Source organism: Heteronotia binoei, chromosome 1 (genome assembly GCF_032191835.1).
Source record: "Heteronotia binoei isolate CCM8104 ecotype False Entrance Well chromosome 1, APGP_CSIRO_Hbin_v1, whole genome shotgun sequence".
NCBI lineage: Eukaryota > Metazoa > Chordata > Lepidosauria > Squamata > Gekkonidae > Heteronotia > Heteronotia binoei.
Window position 1 is genome coordinate 18,320,493 of NC_083223.1, and position 21,821 is coordinate 18,342,313.

Below are 21,821 nucleotides of genomic sequence, written 5' to 3' on the forward strand. Positions count from 1 at the left end.
AGGGTGGGGTATAAATCTGCTGTCTTCTACTGCAATAATTCTAATTATGTCACAATGACTGATAACAGATGGACGCTTTTGGGCGGCTTGAAGCCCCCCCCCCCCCCCCCGAATACAGCTGGCTGGAAATAGAGCGCCCTGGAGCTTCTGGATGGAGCTTGCAGAAAGGGGTGGGCTGCAGGTGCCAGGGGAACGTCAGGAAAGCTCATGCACCCTGTTAGTGGCTCCCCAGGCGCTCTTCAGGCGCTTCCGAGCCTTCCAGACAGCCGGAAGCCGCCTCAGAGGCTCCCCAGCGAAAAGGTACCACTTTTGACATGGTGCCTTTTTGAGGCGGGTGGAGCAGCCCAGAGGACAGGGTGAGTACGGGATCGGGACACCCACTACATGTTTGAGTGTGGAGGGTTTTTTGGGGTCGCCTCCTGAGGCGTCCCTGGGTCGGCCCAAAGTGCCGGTCTGTTAGCAGCCAATATGTCTGCAAAAGGCTGGATGAAGAGAGCCAGTTTGGTTCAGATTCCGTGGAAGCTGGCTGGGTGACCTTGAGCCATCTGCGCATTCTCCGCCTAACCTGCTTCTCAGGGTTGTTGTGGTGAGGATAAAAATAGAGGCAAGGAAGACGATGTAAACTGCTTTGGGGCAGTTGGGGTATAAAGGAAGTAACTTCGGAAAGGAAAAATCCCCTGCGCAAGCACCAGTTGTTTTTGACTCTGGGGTGACGTTGCTTTCACAACGTTTTCACGACAGATTTTTACGGGGTGGTTTGCCATTGCCTTCCCCGGTCATTTACACTTTCCCCCCAGCAAGCTGGGGACTCCTTTTACCGACCTCAGAAGGATGGAAGGCTGAGTCAACCTTGAGCCAGCCCCCTGAAAACCCAGCTTCTGCCGGGGATCGAACTCAGGTCGTGAGCAGAGCTTAGGACTGCAGTACTGCAGCTTTAACACTGCGCCACGGAGGTAAGTTGAAATAAATCTTAACTTACACAGGAAGAATACATTTTCCGAGGAAGCATCCAAGTCTGCATGAATAAAAGTTGTTTTTATTTATTTATTATGGTTTTCATTTAAGTCAAAGTTGTCCATACTGTTCAGGCTGGTCTGTTGCAAAGTAAACAAACCGAGAATGGAGAGAACGAAGAGTTTTTCTTAGCCACGATTTGTTGTGAGGCTGGTGTCTCTACCTTTTTTTTGGTCTCCAAGATATTACTGGACTTGAATCTGGCTGATTCTGCGCAGGCAGACACGGCTGAGGAGTTATCTGCATATAAGAATGTGCTGCGAAAAGCTTAATCCCAAAACCAAGTTACACAGAAAAAGTGTGCTTGCACACGAAAGCTCACACCTTGCGTATAACTTTGTTATACTGGACTCTGACTTTGTCAATGCGTAAAACATGTGTTTCAAAAACTTTTTAGAAAGGTAAGCAGCTTGCATACGGGAAGAGAGAAAATGTAAAGCTGACTCTGCGTTTTATCATCATCAGTTCAAAATGTGGTCTTCCCCCCGCCCCCAGAGCTAGCTGCTCCCCACAGCCTTGGTGTTTGAAGACTCGTAGGGGAACGGGAACCCTTTCAGTCAAACGCCTGGGTCTGTGTTGTGTATGTGGGCTAATGTAATATTACCCATGTCCCTGCCTGGTTCATGGGGGACTTTAGACTGAGCTTGGGATCTAGGGAACAATGGACTGTAGGATCCAAATCCCTGCCGCCCTGCTCCAATCACAGGCCCCCTGCTGGTTTGAATGATCCAATGGCGTCCTTGCGTGGGAATCTTGAACTGTATATAGCGTATACTGCAAACGAACCATCAAAACATACCTTGAAGACCAACACATTTCAGCACAGATCCAAGTGGGCAGCCGTGTTCGTCTGAAGCAGCTGAACAAAGCGGGAGTCAAGTTGCACCTTTTAAGACCGAGTTTTATTCCGAACGTAAGCTTTACCTGATCCCTTCGTCTGATGAAGTGTGCTTAGAGAGCACATGAAAGCTTACGTTCTGAATAAAACTTGGTTGGTCTTAAAGGTGCAACATTACTCCTGCTTTGTTCAATATTTCAGCATAATCGGAACTCAGGTACTCAGGCGCACAGCAATGTGGGGGTCAAAGGCAGAAATTGCTGTCAAGTTACAGCTGATTTATGATGACCCCGTGAGGTTTTTAAGGCAAGAGGTGTTCGGAGGTGGTTTGCCATCGCCTGCCTCTGAATTAGGGCTGCCAATCCCCAGGTGACCCTCCCCACCCCCGCTTCAGGGTCATCAGATAGTGAGGGGTGGGGGGAGGGAAATGCCTGCTGCACACTCAATTATTCCCTGTGGAGACTGATTCCTATAGGATATAATGGAGAATTGATCTGTGGGTATTTGGAGCTCTGGGGGAGGCTGTTTTGAGGTAGAGGCACAACATTTGCAATGTTGCATCCAGTACCTCTCTTCAAAACACTCTCCAAGTTTTAAAAGGTTTGGACCAGGGGGTCCAATTCTACCAGCCCCTAAAGAAGGTGCCTTTACCCTTCATTATTTCCTATGGAAGGAAGGCATTTAAAAGATGTGCAGTCCCTTTAAATGTGTAATGGCCAGAAATCCCTTTGGAGTTCAATAATGCTTGTCACAACCTTGCACGCTCCACCCCCAATGTCTCCTGGCTCCACTCCAGAGTCCCCAGATATTTCTTGAATTGGACTCCGCAACCCTACTCTGAATAGTGACCTTGGTATTTATTGGTGGTCTCCAATCCAAGTATTTACTAAACCCTGGATGTATCTGCATGGGCAGCCCTGCTAAGCTTCCAAAATCTGATGAGAGCAGGCATGGGTCATTTTGTAGAAAAATAGGTGGTGGAGCTCGTTTAGCATAACACATTAGCATATGCTGCCCCCCCCCCAGCCGAAAGCAACCCGATGCAAGAAAGGAGAGCCCCGGGCGAGTGAGGCCTGCTTGGACTGGCTAAAGATCCACCCAGCTCAAGCAGGCCTCGCATACCTGGGGCTTTCCTTGGCTGTCCCTTCCTCCAGTCAAAAGGCCAGCAAGCCACCCACAACCCAAAATCACATAAGAAGTGGAGAAAGGGCGGTGTGGGCTTCTCCGGGGTTAATGAGAGCTCCTGGGGCGTGTTAAAGCCCCTGGCGGCTGGCTGGCTGCCGGCTCTCCTAATCTAGGGATTGTTATGCAGCTGCACCTGCTATTCAATGGACAAGGGAGGTGGGGAGGAGGAGGGGGGACCCTCAGAAAGGTTCAGGAGCTGTGCTTCTGTGAGCTCCTGCTGAATTCAAGGCCTGAGGTCAGGCTAGCCTGGGCCATCCAAACCATCTTCCCATCTGATAAAGTGAGTTGTGAGTTAAGAAAGCTCCTGCTGCGGCTGGAATAACTGCTGCTGGTCTTTTAAGACATGGCTGCACTCCAAAATGATTTCCCAAGCATTGACTAATATGGCAAATCTTCTGGAATAAAATGCCTATGCAGTTACTGAGGTGGGGGGAAACCCTACTTTCCAAAACAGGGGTGGCGAAACTGTGACACTTTTTCACATATTGTGTGACTCTCAAGTCCTCCAGAACCCCGTCAGTCAACTTGGAGAAGGCATTTCTCTTTTTAAAACGCTTCTCTGAGCCAAGCCAGCCAGCAGTTTGGAGAATGCATTTAAAGTTGCTTTCTTTCCACCTCTCCTGCTCCCCCCATCTATATGTCTGCCTGCCTTATGACTCTCAAGCGTCTTATTCCTTGACTCTTACGTTAAGCAAATTTGGCCACTCTTACTCTAAAGCAGGGCTTTTTTTGTATAAGGAACCTTTGCATATTAGGCCACACCCTCCTGATGTAGCCAATCCTCTTGGAGCTTACAGGAGGCCCTGAAAGAAGAGCCCTGTAAGCTCTTGGAGGATTGGCTACATCAGGAGGGTGTGGCCTAATATGCAAAGAAGTTCTTGATACAAAAAAAAACCCTGCTCAAAAGCATTGGGTTGCCAACCCTGAGCTAGCAAATTCCTGGAGATATGGGGGTGAAGCACAAGGAGGGAATGGACCTTAGCCGGGTATATATAGTCCACCCTCCAAAACTGCCCTTTTCCTCCAGGGAAACTGATCTCTGTCGCCTGAAGATCACAGTCTGGAGGTTGGCAACCCTAAAACAACACCCTCCCTCAGGGCTTTTTTAGCAGAAAAAGCCCAGCAGGAATTCATTTGCCTATTAGGCCACACCCCCTGACCCCAAGCCAGCCGGGACTGCGTTCCTGCTAAAAAAAAAAAAAAGCCCTGACCTCCCTAGAGACGCAAAGCACGCTGGGCAATGTAGGCCTCCACTTCGCCGCTCCCCCCCCACCCCATAAAAGTTCTGAGGACTGTGCTGCGCAGGCGCAGCGACCGGGGCGGGGAAGCCGCTCCTCAAGCGGCAGCATCACGTGCCGCGGGGCCGTCGCTCCTCCTCCGCGCCGGGCCAGTGAGGCAGAGGCGCGCCTGCGCACCGCCGGCCTTTCCCCGCCTCCGTCGTCACGGAACGCGCCTCTTCTCTTCCCCTCCCCCCCTCCCTCGGCTCGCGCTCTCTCTCGCTCGCGCTCTCTCCCTCCCTCTCTCTCGCTCGCGCGCACGCCGCCGCCCCAGTCCGGAGCCGGGAGACGCCGCCATGGCCGACAACGCCGCCGCTGCCGCCGCCGCCGCCGGCCTGGAGAACCACCGCCTCAAGAGCTTCAAGAACAAGGGCCGCGATGTGGAGGTCGGTGTGTCAGCCGGCGGGCGGGCGGGCTGGGGCTCCTCGGCGGGGCCTGGCTGCGACCGCCGCTCCGCCTTCGCCTACTGCGGGCGGCCTGAGGGGACAGGGCCCGGCACGCCCCCTCCGCCGCCCCTTTGGAGCGCTTTGCGGGGCGAGGCTTGGGCGGCCCCCTCTGCTTCCTGCCAGGGGGTGCTTCCCCCGGGCGCCAAATGGGGCATGGAGTCCATTCTATTCTATGGGCCCATAAGAGAGAATTTAAGAAATGACTCCCCCTCAAGGGCCCATAAGGGGGAGTCGTTTTTTTTAATTTGGTCCCTCCAAAAAAGCATGTAGATCCTGTCCTGAGGACGCCCCCCTGGAAGGAAGCAGGGCTTGCTTCTGAGTAGACCAGGGCTGCCCTTTGTGTCTTTCCCCGAAGGGGTCCTGAAGGAGGCTGAGCCGCCTCCTCCAGCTCCCCCCCCCCCCCCAAGGCAGCTCTTTGTGCCTCTGCCTTTCAGGCAGGTCGGGGTCTCCAGGGGACTCCCTTTCTGTTGACTTTCTCTGCCTCTGCCCTTCTTACACTTTAGAATACTGGCTCTTGGTGCAGGGTCCATAGCCAGGATTTCATGTTTGATGGGGTCCACAGCAGTGTTCCCTCTAAGCTGCAGAGGCTTGTGAGCAAAAATTCTACTTTGTGAGCTACTGGTATCAAAGTGGTGAGCTACTGCATACGTTAATGTGCTCTGTGGTCAGTTTTCCTGAGCTAAAGCAAAAATCTTTGAGCTAGCTCACACTAACTCAGCTTAGAGGGAACACTGGTCCACAGCAGGTTTTGTTGCTGGGGGGGGGGGGGGCGCTGCGGGACACCCAGTTTCGCAGCCCAGGGCTCTTGGGACTGTAAGCTGCCTTCAGTTCTACAAGCTAACCCTCTCTCCTCTTCACCTGGGCAGTCACAGCAGCTCTGTCCCCCCTCCCCCCTTTCTTATGTGCCCATCTCTCAGAGAGCCAGAGACCTCTTGACTCTTCCCCACCCTTTGCTCTGCAAGGTGTGTTAGGGAAGGGGAGAGGAAAAAAGCGAAAAGTTCAGCAGCAATGCTACTACTTGTTCAGAATAGTGGTGAGCAAAGGGGATAGTTTGGGGGCCCTCCAGTGACTCTCCAGGGGACTCCCTTTCTGTTGACTTTCTCTGCCTCTGCCCTTCTTAAACTTTAAACAAATATATATTTTAAAAGCCTGTAGGTGAAAATGTGCACGTGCTGCTTTAGGTTGCTGAGCTTCTGTTTTCTTTTCCTTGACATAGCTTATGCAGGTCAACGGATGGTAAGCAATGTTCCCTCTAAGCTGCAGAGTCTTGTGAGCAAAAATTCCACTTTGTGAGCTGCTGGCATTAAAGCGACTTGCATTAAAGTTGTGAGCTGTTGCGTAAATTATTGTGCTCTGGGGTCATCCTTCCTGAGCGAAGACAAAAATCTGTGAGCTGGAGGCTAAAAATCTGTGAGCTAGCTCACGCTAACTCAGTTTAGAGGGAATACTGATGGTAAGTATGGATGCTGTTCAGCTGATACATGTTTTGGAAACATGTGACGTTCCTGGGTTTCTCTGAGCAGTTGTAGGGTGAAGGGTCCGCCTCTTGGTTTCTAATGCACCATAAATGTGTTCTAGAGAGCCAATTAGGTGTAGTGGTTAAATGCAGGGGCTCTAATCTAGGAGAACAATGTTTGATTCCCCCTTCCTCTACATGCACCTGTTGAGTCACCTTGGGTTGGTCCCAGTTCTTGAAAGAGCTGCTTTCTCAAGAGCAGTTCTCAAAAGAGCTCTCTCAGCCCCACCTACCTCACAGGGTATCTGTTGTGAAGAGGGGAAGGGAAAGGAGATTGTAAGCCGCTCTGGGGAAGGGTGAAGTATAAATCCAGTCTCTTATCTTCTTTTTCTTGTAGAACAGCCTATTTTGTAGAACAGCATCCTACATTGTAGTGTGAGGGGTACATGAGGATACTGAGATGGAAAAGCATTGAGTCTTCTGTGCAATTGATGGTACCACGTCTAGCTAGAGCAGTCCCTTGTAAAGCTTTTTGTCCCTAACCTGGATGGCCAGACTTGAGAAGCTTAAGCAGGGGTAAAGGTAATTCCTTATGCAAGCACCAGTCATTTCCAGCTCTGGGGTGACGTTGCTTTCACGTTTTCATGGCAGACTTTTTATGGGGTGGTTTGCCATTGCCTTCCTCAGTCACTTTACCCCCAGCAAGCTGGGTACTCATTTTACCGACCTCGGGAGGAGGGAAGGCTGCTGGGATTGAACGCAGGTCGTGAGCAGAGTTTATGGACTGCAGTACTGCAGCTTACAACTCTGCACCATGGGGCTCTTGCAGGGGTAGTTCCTGGTTAGTAATTGGGTGGGAGACAACCAAGGAAGTCCAGAGTTGCTCCTCAGAGGCAGGCAATTGCGAACCACCTCTGAAGGTCTCTCGCCTTAAAACCCCTGTGGGAGTTGCCATGAGAAAGCTTCAACTTGGCAGCACTTCCCACCGCCACCAGCAGGCCTTTATCACGCAGCGGAGCATTGTGCCATAATGTAATTGGGACTGTGCCTATTGAGTGGGGAAGTCATTGCCACAGTGTCTGCAAGCATCCCCTCGTTCAGTCCCTCCGTTGCCTATTTAAATGGATCAGGTAGTAGGTGATGCGAGGCAGCCACCTGAGATTATGCAGATAAGCAACTGTCAGAGTGGATGGTACTCACTCTTCATCAGCTTCTGATAGACCAGTGATCTGACTTAACATAAGCTACTTTCGTATGTGTATAAGGAGAAACAAAATCAGTCAGAATTCATTAAAATCTTCAAAGGCACTGAGTAGCTTGCAAGAGGACCACTTTGAGATGGAGATTAAAATTCCGGGGCCAGGAACACACACACATCTATTGTGTGGAGTAGCTTATCAGCAAGGTTGCCACAGATATAGTCCGTACCCATAATTCTCTTGCCTCAGGGGGCAGCTGCAGTGTGCCAAGTGGTATTCCACCAGTCACTTGATATGGCCCTGAGACCTCCAGTTGCTGCTGGCCCCTTCCTTTATACTGGAAGGAGAAATTAGAAAATCATAAGACTATGGACACACTTTAAATACTATAAGGCAAGTCAAATAATCCGAAAGCATGTTATTAGGAAAACACCCTAAAACATTAGAAAGTAGCAAGCAATCCTCAGTTTTCCTAAATTCTTCTTTGGGCTTAGTAATTCAGTAAAAAGAGGGAATGAGGAAAATGCTTTAGGATATGGTAGAAAGGTCTATTGTGACAGTCTTAGGATTGTGTCTTAGGGGTGTGATGCTGTTGGCTATGTTGTGCTGAAGACAAAACATTTCAGGTTGCATATTGGGTCCAAGAGGCAAGCAGTGGCTTCTCTGGGAAGCATAAAACCAGTAGTAACTTGCTTTTTCTTCAAGCAGTAATAAGAATACACGGGTTCCGTATAAGGCAGAGAACAGAAATGAAGAAAACTGTATGGTTGTCCTTGTGTTGACAAACCAGGAATTACTTCTAGGTGGTATGGTAGGCAATCCGTCAGAAGCATGGGGCAGTATTATTCAGGGGTCTGAGGACATGTGACCCTTATAAGCAGACGTTGCATGTTCTGGTCTTTGATAACCCTTGAGAGTGGCCAAAAGGAATCTCTGGATTTACAGGTAGAGTCAGCTGGTTGTAGAAGGTACCTCTGAAGTAAGGTATTGTCTCGTGTCAGGGAAATCCTAAATACTGCCAAGATGATTTCATTCTGTTTGATTGAGTTTTCTGAGCATGTGGTTCCCACCTCTGCTTTACAGCTCGATCTTGTCAGATTTCAGCTTCTAAGCAGGGTTGGCCTTGGTTAATACCTTGATGGGAGGGAGACAACCAAGGAAGTCCAGGGTAACAATAGTTAATGTTTAGATTGATATTGGGGGGGGAGACACAATACAAGGCATGTAATATATGCAGATATTACAGCACTTTTGTTTATCGAGCAGCTCAAATACATCAGCATATCCTGAGTTTATTAGAGCTTAGGAGCTAAACAGGATCACCCACAGTCAGTACTTCGATGGGAGACCACCGAGAAAGATTGCGGTTGCTATGCAGAGGCAAGCAATGGCAAATCACCTCTCCTTATCTCTTGGCTGGAATGCCACATGGTTGGGTTTACCATGAGTTGGTTGCGACGATGTGACAGCACTTCTTCTCTGTTTGTTAAAGCTGAGTCTCTCTCTGGAACTTACAGACAAAAGCACTTCAAGTACAGCTGTGAGTTCAAGTCACTCTGATTTTTTGTGAGTGGAGCGAGCTCTGAGCTTGAGAGCAGTAGTGTAAAAGGAAGAGATACTCTTATCAACAGTAAAGTGTGATGAGGCAGGTTGCCTGTGCATTCCAGGATTGCGTCTGCATTCTTGTCCGCCCTGAGCTTCTTTTCTGGTTTTAATGGATGATACTGAATTCTAGTGTTGTAAGAGAACAAAAGGTGAAAAGATTTATCCCCTACACTACGCATGGTCTTAAAGGTGGATTGTTTCCGTCCTTACCTGGACTTTTGAAATGGAAAAATGACAGTTCTGTATTTTTAGAAGTTTGAGCTGCTTGGGTGATTTAGTTCTTTTTCTGTACTTGTTGTGATACTTATTAAGAGCAGACGACTAGAAATGTTCAGTTTTCCAAAGCGATATTATGGAATTATGTAATAGCACTGTTGCTTTTAAGGTTTCTCAGCCCATTGCTTTCCTTAATAAATCCTAAGATTAAATTTACTTTTTTTACTACCGCTGCCCATCTTTTTTTTTTCTGGGTAGTCATGTTCAATTTAGACCCATCAGCATACGTATGAAGTTAGGGGTCATTTTGTAGAAAAATAGGTGGTGGAGCTCATTAGCATAACTCATTAACATATGCCGCCCCCTCCCCCCCCAAAAAAGCCAAAAGCAACCTGATGCAAGAAAGGAGAACCCAGGCCTTGCTCACCTGGGACTCTCCTTGGCCGCCGCCTTCCAGTCAAAAGGTCAGCAAGCCACCTGCTGCCCAAAATCACATAAGAAGTGAAGAAAGGGTGGTGTGGGCTTCTCCAGGGGTTAATGAGGGCTGCTGGAGATGTGGCAAAGCCCCTGGTGGCTGGCTGGCCGCTCTCCTAATCCAGGGATTGCTATGCAGCTGCACCTACTATTCAATGGACAAGGTAGGTGGGGAGGAGGAGGGGAACCCTCAGAAAGGTTCAGGAGCTGTGCTCCTGTGAGCTCCTGCTGAATCTGAGGCCTGAAGTTAGGACTTCCTTTTTTGTTCCTGCCTATAGACTTTTTAATTAGACTCTTGCTTCCCATTTTGCTCTTTCGCTCACTTCAGAGAGATCCCTTTTGGTGCTTCACTGCTTGAGGTTTCATTAGCTTCCAGTTGGCAGTTTCCTTTTATACCTTTGTCGTTATTACTACCGATGTTCCCTCTAAGCTGTGGAGTCTTGTGAGCAACAATTATACTTTGTGAGCTACTGGCATGAAAGTTGTGAGCTACTGCATAAATTAGTTTGCTCTGGGACCATTTTTTCTGGTCTAAGACAAAAAGGAGCTGGATGGTAAAAAACTGTGAGTTAGCTTGCACTAACTCAGCTTAGAGGGAACATTGGTTACTGCAGGTAATTTCAGATTTTCCTCCACTCTACACAGGTTTCCCCCACTTAGCTATGAAGTTGGTGGGGGGAAACCTACTAAGTACAGCTCCCATAGTTTAGGTTATAATAGTTTAGGTTATTTGGTTATAGTGTGCTCATTTTAAGTTAATCCAAGAGCTTATGTTGAATGTGTGCAAAGAAGAATAAGCAACCAGGAGTCCCTGAACTGGAGTTGGCCTATACACTGCTGCGTTGCTTTCTCACTTGCCAGTCCCGGAGGGAAGAAAGAGTCTAAAAAGCAGTGTTTGTGGCAATGGAAATTGGGCAACAGGAAACTTTTGGGGAGGCGGGCTAGGGCTGTTGCCCTCATGTGTCCATGCTAAATATATTTGGTAACATTTGTAAGCTTTCCTACTTTGCTTCAGGTAAATTACTTTTGCATCAAGCCCAGTTCAGGTTTTCAGAGGAAACTCGGGTTTTCACTCCATGGTGAAAGCATCAGCTGGTTTTTACATCCAGCTTTTTGACTGCCTTCTGTCTCATTAATCAGGAGTATAATTTGTACATCTTTGTTGAGAAGTTAATGGTTTTACTGTTTAGGTTTTTGAAAATTTTCTAGTGTGGGTTTTGGACTCATTGAATCTGTTGTCAAAACTTCATCTATAGGTTCTTCCCTTTAACATATCCTTAGTTCACACTTGCAGCTAATGTGATAGTAACCCTTTCTCTGGACTCTGACACATTAGATCAGGGGTCTCCAGCCCCTTGGCCATGGACTAGTACCGGTCCGTGGCCTGCTAGCAACTGGCCCTTGAGTTGTATAATTTCATTATATATTACAATGTAGTAATAAAAATAATAAGACGATTTATATCCTGCCCTCCACTCCAAATTTCAGAGTCTGAGTGGCTCACAATCTCTTTTACCTTCCTCCCCCACAACAGACACCCTGTGAGGCGGGTGGGGCTGAGAAAACTCTCCCAGAAGCTGCCCTTTCAAAGACAACTCTGAGAGCCACTGCTAACCCAAGGCTATTCCAGCAGGTGCAAGTGGAGGAGTGGGGAATCAAACCTGGTTCTCCCAGATAAGAGTCCACACACTTAACCACCACACCAAACACTTTAGAAATAAAGTGCACAATTGTATCATCCTGAAACCATCGCCCCCCCTCCCCCGGCTGTGGAAAAAGTGTCTTCCACAAAATCAGTCCCTGGTGCCAAAAAGTTTGGGGACCGCTGCATTAGATTACAGGTGGAGAATTAAATGTTTCCATTCTTGTGTTTTGGTTTTTTTTAACCCACCTATAGACAACTAGTGTGTCAGAAGGCAGGAGCCTTTTCATTCAGAAACAGATGATGTCTTACCTCAACCGCCTCCCCAAAACATGTCTACTTTTTTTAATCTGCCATGTTTGTGAGTCTTTTAGCCCCATAGTCTTTTAGATTTTATTCCCTCACACCCAGGGCTCCAAATATAGCTTTCTTTCCAGCAGATTTCATTGTAATTCCTGTGTGCTTTCCCAAGTCCTCCTTTGCATCTTTGTTGCCCTGTACCACAGCTGTGTGTTTTTAAGCATGCGAGTTGCTATTTAATTTATGTGAATTAGGTGAATGTTGTGCCACAACTACCGTATTTTTCGGGCGATTAGACGCACCGGAGGATAAGACTCACCTTCCTCCTGGGGGGCGATCCGCTGCCTCTTCCTCCGATCCGGCGCTTCCCCTGCGCCTGCTTGCCTGGCTCCATCTTCTTCAGGCAAGCGTGGGATCGCTCCACGTGGCCCCAGCGCTTCGCAAGCACCGGCTGCGGAGGGGGCAGCATGCTTCCTACTTCCCTGTGTGCCTGCCTTCAGCTGTGATGTTTAAAGCAAGCGCTGGGATCGCTCCCTCCCCCCTCTGACCCCAGCGCTTGCTTTAAACATCACAGCTGAAGGCAGGAACACAGGGAAGTAGGAAGCATGCTGCCCTCTCCACAGCCGGCGCTCGCAAAGCGCTGCGTTTGCGGAGGAGCGGGTGCTTCCTACTTCCCTGTGTGCCTGCCTTCAGCTGTGATGTTTAAAGCAAGCGCTGGGATCGCTCCCTCCCCCCTCCGACCTCAGCACTTGCTTTAAACATCACAGCTGAAGGCAGGCACACAGGGAAGTAGGAAGCATGCTGCCCTCTCCACAGCCGGCGCTCGCAAAGCGCTGCGTTTGCGGAGGAGCGGGTGCTTCCTACTTCCCTGTGTGCCTGCCTTCAGCTGTGATGTTTAAAGCAAGCGCTGGGATCGCTCCCTCCCCCCTCCGACCTCAGCACTTGCTTTAAACATCACAGCTGAAGGCAGGCACACAGGGAAGTAGGAAGCACGCTGCCCCCTCCGCAGCCGGTGCTTGCGAAGCGCTGGGGCCACATGGAGCGATCCCACGCTTGCCTGAAGAAGATGGAGCCAGGCAAGCAGGCGCGGGGGAAGCACCAGATCGGAGGAAGAGGCAGCAGATCGCCCCCTCGCCCCCCGAAGGTATGTACCTTCGGACCATAAGACGCACACACTTCCCCCCCCCCACTTTTTTTTGGGGGGGGAGTGCGTCTTATGGTCCGAAAAATACAGTAAATGGGAACATGTTTTGTTACCAGAAATGTAATTCTGAACTTGGTGCCAGAATGCAGGTAGTTTTTTAAAAAAATCCACGCACACAAAAAGTCCAGATGTGTAAAATGATCATAATAATAATAATAATAATAATAATATTTTATTTTTATATCCCGCCCTCCCCGCCAGGCGGGCTCAGGGCGGCTAACAGACATGGGAGTCCCATGATTCACATTAAACAGTATAACAGACATGGGAGTCCCATGATTCACATAAAACATAACAGTTTAAATATCAATTACAAATAAATTAATTAAAATAGATAAAACATATAAAATAGGTGCTAAAATGATGTAATCCTGATGTACATAAGATGGCATCTGTACAAGCTTAATTGGGAAGTGTCTAGTTTGCAGAGGGGGAAATCCCTCAAGGTTAAAAAAAAACTAACAGAGTAGCCGCTTCTCGGCATTTTGGCTAAGATCAAGTGCAGTATCTGTTCTTATCAGTTCAATATCTGATACATCCTCTATCTGAGGACTCGATATATTAAAACCCAGCACAGTGGCCTTCTCTTTTCATGAACATATGAAGCTGCCTTATACTGAATCAGACCCTCAGTCCATCAAAGTCAGTCTTGTCTACTCAGACTGGCAGCGGCTCTCCAGGGTCTCAGGCTAAGGTTTTTCACGCCTATTGGCCTGGACCCTTTTTAGTTGGAGATGCCAGGGATTGAACCTGGGACCTTCTGCTTACCAAGTAGATGCTCCGCCACTGAGTCACCATCCCTCATTTTTTCTGTCCCAGCAAGTTCCCTTAAGAATGAAAAGGCTTCACTTATCCACCACAGTAGGCAATATCTTTGGACCCAAATATATCTAATAGTTGCTTTTTATAGAGACGATGATGCTTTTCAATTCCATCGTGCCATGTCAGCAATGACAGCGTCTTGACTCTTGTATTACAAGGCTGGTTCCATTTAAAATACAAGAGGGGTGAGGGGGGTGAAGGGGAGGTGTACTCTGTCCACACTGTTTTTTTGAAACAGCTTCTGCTCAGTTAGTTTGCTCCTGGTTCCAGATCAGAGCACAGTATCTTGAATTAAGTGGTTTAGGGGAGGGGAAACACAGGCAGCCTTCCCCTTGACCCATTTTGAAGGAAATTGGCATGACCCTGCATTGTGGCAGATGGGATGTTACTCCCTAACACTGGCCTATTGTGCATGCGTCTTTAAGCGTTCTTATCCTCTTTGACGAGTTTAAAACCGAAGTGATGCTATATTCTGAACTCTTTGGTATGATGAAACTTCTAACTGTTCCCCCCCGCCTCTTTTACAGACTATGCGAAGACACAGAAATGAAGTGACAATTGAACTTCGGAAGGTGAGGATGCCTCTTTTAATTTGCTTGTGTTTAAAGTTGCTGTGAGGAGTTCCACCTTCAGAGTTAAGGTTTGTGGGAGAATTTATGCTGTGGTTCTCTTGGGAAAGCAGAGCATGGAGTACTTCATGCCAAGCACATGGTTGTATCTGTTGCCCTTCACTGGGGTATTGTTTTGTTTTTTTAAAGAGAACTCTGTCATAGTGAGTATGGTCAAGCTCAATGAAAATAAACTGTGATCACAAAGGACTAATAAAGTACAATGGCATTTACTAGTGAATAATAGATAAAACAGTCCTCTTGAATAACTGTCACCAGTATATGACAGCATATGCAATAATAAACTCCAAACAAAGTTATCAGCAACATAAGAGACAATACATCCATATGAAGAATCCATCAAATAGGTACATGCAGGGCTTTTTGTGGAGAGCCAGTTTGGTGTAGTGGTTAAGTGTGTGGACTCTTATCTGGGACAACTGGGTTTGATTCCCCACTCCTCCACTTGCACCTGCTGGCATGGCCTTGGGTCAGCCATAGCTCTGGCAGAGGTTGTCCTTGAAAGGGCAGCTGTTGTGAGAGCCCTCTCCAGCCCCACCCACCTCACAGGGTGTCTGTTGTGGGGGAGGAAGGTAAAGGAGATTGTGAGCCGCTCTGAGACTCTTCGGAGTGGAGGGCGGGATATAAATCCAATATCTTCATCTACCTCACAGGGTGTCTGTTGCGGGGGAGGAAGGGAAAGGAGATTGTGAGCCGCTCTGAGACTCTTCGGAGTGGAGGGCAGGATATAAATCCAATATCTTCATCTACCTCAAAGGGTGTCTGTTATGGGGGAGGAAGGTAAAGGAGATTGTGAGCCGCTCTGAGACTCTTCGGAGTGGAGGGCGGGATATAAATCCAATATCATCATCATCATCTTCTTCTTCTTCTTGGGTAGAAAAAGCCCAGCAGGAACTCATTTGCTTATTAGGCCACACTCCCTGATGCGTTCCTGCTCAAAAAAAGCCCTAATATTCCGGATATTAGCCATGTTCCAGAATAAAAGTTTTCCTTCTTCAGAGGTGATTTCACTTCAGAATTCACAGCAGGTGGTAATATGCCCAGTTGGAATTCCACTTGGTTCCTGCATTTCACGTGAAGTAATAGCAAATTCAGTCAGTGGATATTATTGAACTGCTACCTGCTATACTGTGAAGTGCAGCCTCACCAGGAAGTTTTCATTGCATTGGGTGAAATAAAGGGGCCAAGTGGAATTCTAACTGAACGTGCTATTACTTTATGTGAAATACGGGATTTTTTTTTTTTGTATGAACTTTATTATTGTAACTCTGTCATATATTGGTGAGGTTTTCGAGAGGACTGCTTTGTCTATTACTAGTAAACGCCATTGTACTTTGTTAGTGCTTTGTGATCACCGAGCTCCACTTGTTTCACTATGATTTTCCTGCTTTGTATTTCATAGTGAGTATGAACACACAGCACATCCTGCATCTGATAAGGGTCTGGGACTGCATGGCTTATATCTTGCTTGCTTTCTTAGTTATTAACTCTCATATGCATTCAGTCCTGGAGGCTGGTTATTTGTTCCTCTAAACCGATGGGCCAATGAACAGCGAGTGGGCAGGAGCAATTTTGTGGAGGTGGCAGGCAGGATACATCAGCCCGTGAGCCCGGCGGATGCAAGAATGCCACAGTCTGGGAAATGAAGAGCAGATTTTAAGACACTGGTCTTTGGTGCAGCCGGCATTTGACTGGCAGGTTAAGAATTTGGTGGGGCTCATGAGAAGACAAGAGTCATTGGGAAATACAGCAATGGTAGGAAAAGAGGAAGACCCACCGTGAAGAAGAAGAAGATATTGGATTTATATCCCGCCCTCCACTCCGAAGAGTCTCAGAGCGGCTCACAAACTCCTTTACCTTCCCCCCCCCCACAACAGACACCCTGTGAGGTGGGTGGGGCTGAGAGGACTCTCACAGCAGCTGCCCTTTCAAGGACAACCTCTGCCAGGGCTATGGCTGACCCAAGGCCATTCCAGCAAGTGCAAGTGGAGGAGTGGGGAATCAAACCCGGTTCTCCCAGATAAGAGTCCGCACACTTAACCACTACACCAAACTGGCTCTGAGATGGATTGGCTCCATAGAGGAAACCACAGCCCTCAGTTTGCAAGATCCAAACAAGGCTGTTAATGATAGCATGTTTTGGAGGTAATTAATTCGTAGGGTCACCGTAAGTCAGAAGCATATAAACCCATGCTTGCTGTTTGGAAAGCAGGTTGATGCGGTACCTAGAGTGCCTCTGTATTTTGCCACCAACTCTTTTTTTAGACTTGGCCAACTCAGCCATGCTTATCCATGTTTCTGTAACCTCATTGTTAAGCTGTACATTGGGCTGCCCTTGAAGGCGTTTGTGAAAACTGCAACTGGTTCAGAATACCTGACTGTTGTTTGGGGCTAGCTTCTGAAAACATCTCTCATTGGTTTTAAAACAGCTAGATCGGCTGCCCATTTTACTGAGTTCAGTGTGTTGATTTTGACCTTTAAGGCCTAGGACCCACATACCTGAAGGACTGTCCATGTGTGCCAGTTCCAGCTCTCAAGCTGCTACTTGCTGGTTGTTCCCTTGCTTAAAGTAGCCTCCCTGGCATCTGTCAGAGCCCCCCCCTCTTTTTTTTTTTTTTGCTGTAGCTCCCACCCTGTAGAGTGGGCCCCGTGAGGCAGGCCAAAGTTGCTTAATGTAAGAGCCACATAGAATAAATGTCAAGTGTTTGAGAGCCGCAGGGAAGGAAGGAAGACAAATAGATGGGGGGGGAGAGGAAGAGAGAGGTGGAAAGAAAGAAACTTTAAATACATTGTCCGAGGCTTGGCTTGGAGAAGTGATTTAAAGAGACAAATGCCTTCTCCAAGCTGGCTGACAGGGTGATGGCTTCGGGAGCCACATAATATATGTGAAAAAGCCACATGTGGCTCCCAAGCCACAGTTTGGCCACCCCTGTTCTAGGCTGATGCAGATTGAAATAGGAAGGCCAAAAATTCACACTGAGTTTATGTTGTGTTTTTTTGGTCTTGGTTTGGATTATGCCACATGAGCTTTTAGTAGTAGTACTGATGATTGTTGCTCAAGTGAGAGCCAGTTTGAAAACATTCCTCTAGGGCTATGGGGTCAGTAGCTGAGCGTGGAAGTTCCCAAGTTCAATCCCTGGCATTTCCAGATGAAAGGGTCAAGCAGTAGGTGATCCTTTTTTTTACCTGAGACCCCGAAGAGCCACTGCCAGGCAGAGTAGACCAAAATGGCCTGGGTAATGTCAGCTAGCTTCGTGTGTTCGCTTTAGGGCAGGAGGCCTTCAGAGCATTAATGTGTTGGCAAACAGTGGCAAATCTAAGGTAAATTGCAAGCAGAAAAGTTCTTTCTTTGTTCCAAGTTCACAGAAATATCAAGGTTTAATTCAGCTCTTGAGCACATATTTTGGAAAATATCTTCTGACTTGGTGACGTAAAAAAGCAGATGCCATTAAAGCAAGCATTGCCTTGTTTGATGGTAAAAAAATTAGCAGGCTCCTCATTTAAATATCAGTAATTACTATAATACTGTTCTTTTTTTAAAAATAAAGGTTGTGTCTTTTGGAAGTTTTACCAAATTCCATTCCTCTGTAAAATATTAGAAAATTATACTGGGGGGGGGGTAATCAATTGTAATATATTGCTCCCAGCACTTTGCTTTGCTTCTTGTGTTAATAATTCCGCAAAATAATTTTTGGCTGTTTCATATTTTAAGCAGAAGTTGCTAATAATGCTGTGATGGTTAGAGCAGGGGTGAAAAACTCATTTGTTATGAGGGCCAGATCTGACATAAATGAGACCTTTTTGAGCCAGGCCAGGCCTGGGCCATGTGTGTACCTATTTAAGATTAGGTAGCAGAGATATAAACTTTTTAAAAGACAAACACAATTAAAGTTTTTTTTAAAACATCTTAAAATAAAACATGCTTAAAGCATTAGCACTCGTTGGTCTTAAAGGTGCTTTCTTTGTATTTCTCCCATGGGGTCCGGGGAACTGGGCAAAGGAAGCTCTGGCTCTCTCGTTCCTTCCCCAGAGGACCAGGAGGGGGATGAGCCTCAGCTAATAGAAGAAAGAGAGGCATGTCTCAGTAGCTCTGCTGTGCGATTGAGAGAGCCTGTCAAAGCAAGCTCTGCCTCCTCCCCAAGGAAGGAACCTCAGCCAGTGGAGAAAATAGAGGTTTTGTTCTGTAGCTCCTGTGCGATTGAGCAAGCCTTGCAAAGCAAGTTGTGATGCAGAAGGAAGCAAGAGAGAGCAAGAAGGAAGCAGGTGACAGTGAGTTGCTTGGGGGCCTGATAGGAGCCCTCTGGGGGCCTGATTCGGCCTCTGGGCCGCAGGTTTGACATCCCTGGGTTAGAGTATGGGTAGTGCACTGAATGTTAGAGCCTGCTTCCTTGCACAGGATTAAAGCAGATGCAGCCTTGGTGTCTGAGTTTGAGATAGTTCCATTCATAAATGAAGTAGATCTATTAAATATGGAACTATCGTTCAGTACTCAGACTGTTTTAATATGCATATTTAATGAATATTCATTTTACAATAGAGCTTAGGTGAGGGAATCAGCAGCCACCCTCAAGCCAAACCTGGCCCCAACACCAAAAAGGTACCAAAAAGAAATACGATATGTAACCAATATGGAAGTATGATAGAAGAAGAGAAGATATTGGATTTATACTCTGCCCTTCACTACCAAAAGGAGTCTCAGAGCAGTTTACAGTCTCCTTTCCCTCCTCACAACAGACAGCCTTTGAGGTAGCTGGGGCTCTCCCGTAACTGCTCTTGAGCAGAACAGCTCTGTGAGAACTTGTGGCTGACCCAAGGTCACATCTGCAGGTGCATGTGGAGGAGTGGGGAATCAACCCCGGTTCTCCCAGATAAGAGTCTGCACACTTAACCACTACACCAAACTGGCTATCGTAAGAGTAGTGGTAAGAGTAATGGAGTAGGAATGTGGTAAGTAGTGGTAAGAATAATGGAGTAGGAATGTGGTAAGTAGTGGTAAGAATAATGGAGTGGGAATGTGGAGACTTGGATTCAAATCTCCTTTCCTTATTCCATGTGAGGATAAAACACAGGTGTGAGAACCCTGTATGTTTTACTGAGTCCTTTGAAGGAGGAGTGGGCCAAAAGTGTAATAGATGGGACTTCCCTGTCAGTCACGTGGCAGCTAGAACTGGGGTCTAGGCCCTCCACAGTTGGTTTCGTTTTCATATTTGCCCAGCAGGAAATTGGTTTGCCAACCAGAAACTTGTTTGGCAGACGCTTTAAAAAAATGAATGTTCATAATGAGCGTAGTGGAACAAGACACATGCATGAATTTAAATGAACTTTAATCCAAGGAGTGGCAAGGTAAATTTGCATTCCAGCTCAATGTAGGTGCAAGTTTCTTTATACTATCAGTATGTTTATGGCATTTTTTTTTAAATCTATTTTAAAGAAATAATGAGCACTGAAAAATATTAAGAGCACTCTGTCGATCCTTTGTTTTCAGAACAAAAGAGATGAGCATCTGTTGAAAAAACGAAACGTGCCGCAAGAAGAAAGTTTAGAAGATTCAGATGTCGATGCCGATTTCAAAGCAGTAAGTTGCTTTTTTTAATACAAGGAGAACTTAGAAGAAGTCAAAGACTTGTGTTCTTTGAAATTTTCAGTTTAATTAGTAGCGCGCATTGCAGGGAAAGTATTTGTGGGCAAAATTAACTAGGAAACTACATTATTTTAAAATGGTTGGATTGTCCCATATTTTGTGAAGAACGTTGGCTTTGTAATGAGAATTATCACTTAAACCATCTCTCTCTCTTTGATTTAAGCAAAATGTAACCCTAGAAGCTATATTGCAGGTGAGTTGCTGAATAGTCTGTTTTTTTCTCTCAAATTGCTTTTTTGAGTTCTTGACTTCTAAATTTCTGACATCTGTGTTAACACTGCAGAACGCTACCAGCGATAACCCTGTCATCCAACTCAGCGCTGTCCAGGCTGCTAGGTGAGAGTTTACTTGGAATTCATTTGGAAGGCTGAAGTGCAGTTGCTATTCTTTTTATTAACTTCTTTGTGTTTTAATTTCACAGAAAGCTGTTATCAAGCGACAGAAATCCTCCTATCGATGACTTAATAAAATCTGGAATTTTACCCATCTTGGTGAAATGCTTAGAAAGGGATGATAAGTAAGTCACACTTTCCCTTTTCTCAGTACTCCGTTTATAACCTTGCAGCATTAGGCAAGTTTTTTTGTGTAGAAAAAGCCCAGCAGGAACTCATTTGCATATTAGGCCACACCCCCTGACACCAAGTTAGTCGGAACTGCATTCTTGCTCAAAAGCCCCGGCGTTAGGAGCTGGATGATTGCAGTTACTTGTATTTCTTAAAACATGGTAGTTATTTATTTTAATTGCTGTGGGTGAGGTGAATGCCATGCCACAACCACGCAGAAGATGTATTGTTATCAAAAATCCTATTCTGAACTTGGCTCCAGGGTATGGATGAAAAAAATCCACAAAATGGGTCCAGGTACAGATGGTTCATTTATGAACATGGAAACTTACTGGTTTGTAGAAAAAAATCCTGGAGGTTATGTGCAGGAACCAAAAGGCCTCTCTTTCACTGTAGAGCAGGCAGTACCACTGGACCCCAGAGCATCTGGTAGTTATTTTTGTAGAAACATTGATGGTTTTACTAGAATAGAATAACAACTGTCATAGACCAGCAAACGATTAATAAAAGTCCAGTTCATAACCAATAAAAGGCAATATAATTATACAATTATAGTATATGAAGAGCTCCACGGCGCAGAGTGGTAAAGCTGCAGTACTGCAGTCCTAAGCGCTGCTCACAGCCTGAGTTCAATCCCAGCGGAAGCTGGGTTCAGGTAGCCGGCTCAAGGTCAACTCAGCCTTCCATCCTTCCGAGGTGGGTAAAATGAGTCCCCAGCTTGCTGGGGGGAAAGTGTAGATGACTGGGGAAGGCAATGGCAAACCATCCCATTAAAAAATCTGCCATGAAAACGTTGTGAAAACAACGTCACTCCAGAGTTGGAAACAACTGGTGCTTGCACAGGGGACTACCTTTACCTTTTTTTTTTTTAGTATATGATACCATCTAAAATATACATAAATATGAATTTAAAAAATTAAAACTCAGGGGATCTAAAACTAGTGTTTAAATCAAGAATAAACTAAAAACCCTATCTAGGCTTTTTTGTTTCTTCTCTAATTCAATAAGTCAACCAGCCAAATTAGGCGACCATCCTAGTCAAGCGTTGATTACGGCCTGCAAACAGAAAGGACATAAGTATCACCCTATTGCAGCCAGGATAGGCATTGACAGTTGGCATGACCAGTACTTTCCTGATGTCATGATATAAACTGCAATCAAAAATAACATGAATCTAATGATTCATTCGCTCCCACCCCGCACAAGCAACTCTTCTTCAAAGATCTAATAAATCTGGTATCGTGTAGTTCTACTAGTGAAATAACCTTCTTTCTTCATCTTCACAGAAAGCCACCTGCTGTAGATCAGTT

General features: G+C 46.5%; 1 protein-coding gene and 1 pseudogene across 1 annotated transcript in view; both read left to right on the forward strand.

Annotated features, from left to right (window-relative positions):
- Positions 1-4,554: 4,554 nt before the first annotated feature.
- The window catches only part of KPNA3 (karyopherin subunit alpha 3), a 41,864-nt gene continuing 24,597 nt past the window's right edge, over positions 4,555-21,821 (forward strand). Inside the window, exons 1-6 of the mRNA XM_060231409.1 lie at positions 4,555-4,700; positions 14,206-14,250; positions 19,793-19,882; positions 20,112-20,141; positions 20,232-20,284; positions 20,370-20,465. Of these exons, the coding sequence (XP_060087392.1) occupies positions 4,611-4,700; positions 14,206-14,250; positions 19,793-19,882; positions 20,112-20,141; positions 20,232-20,284; positions 20,370-20,465 (404 nt within the window). The 5' untranslated portion in view covers positions 4,555-4,610. The remainder of the gene's footprint in view (positions 4,701-14,205; positions 14,251-19,792; positions 19,883-20,111; positions 20,142-20,231; positions 20,285-20,369; positions 20,466-21,821) is intronic.
- LOC132589140 (U2 spliceosomal RNA) lies at positions 13,326-13,429 on the forward strand (annotated as a pseudogene).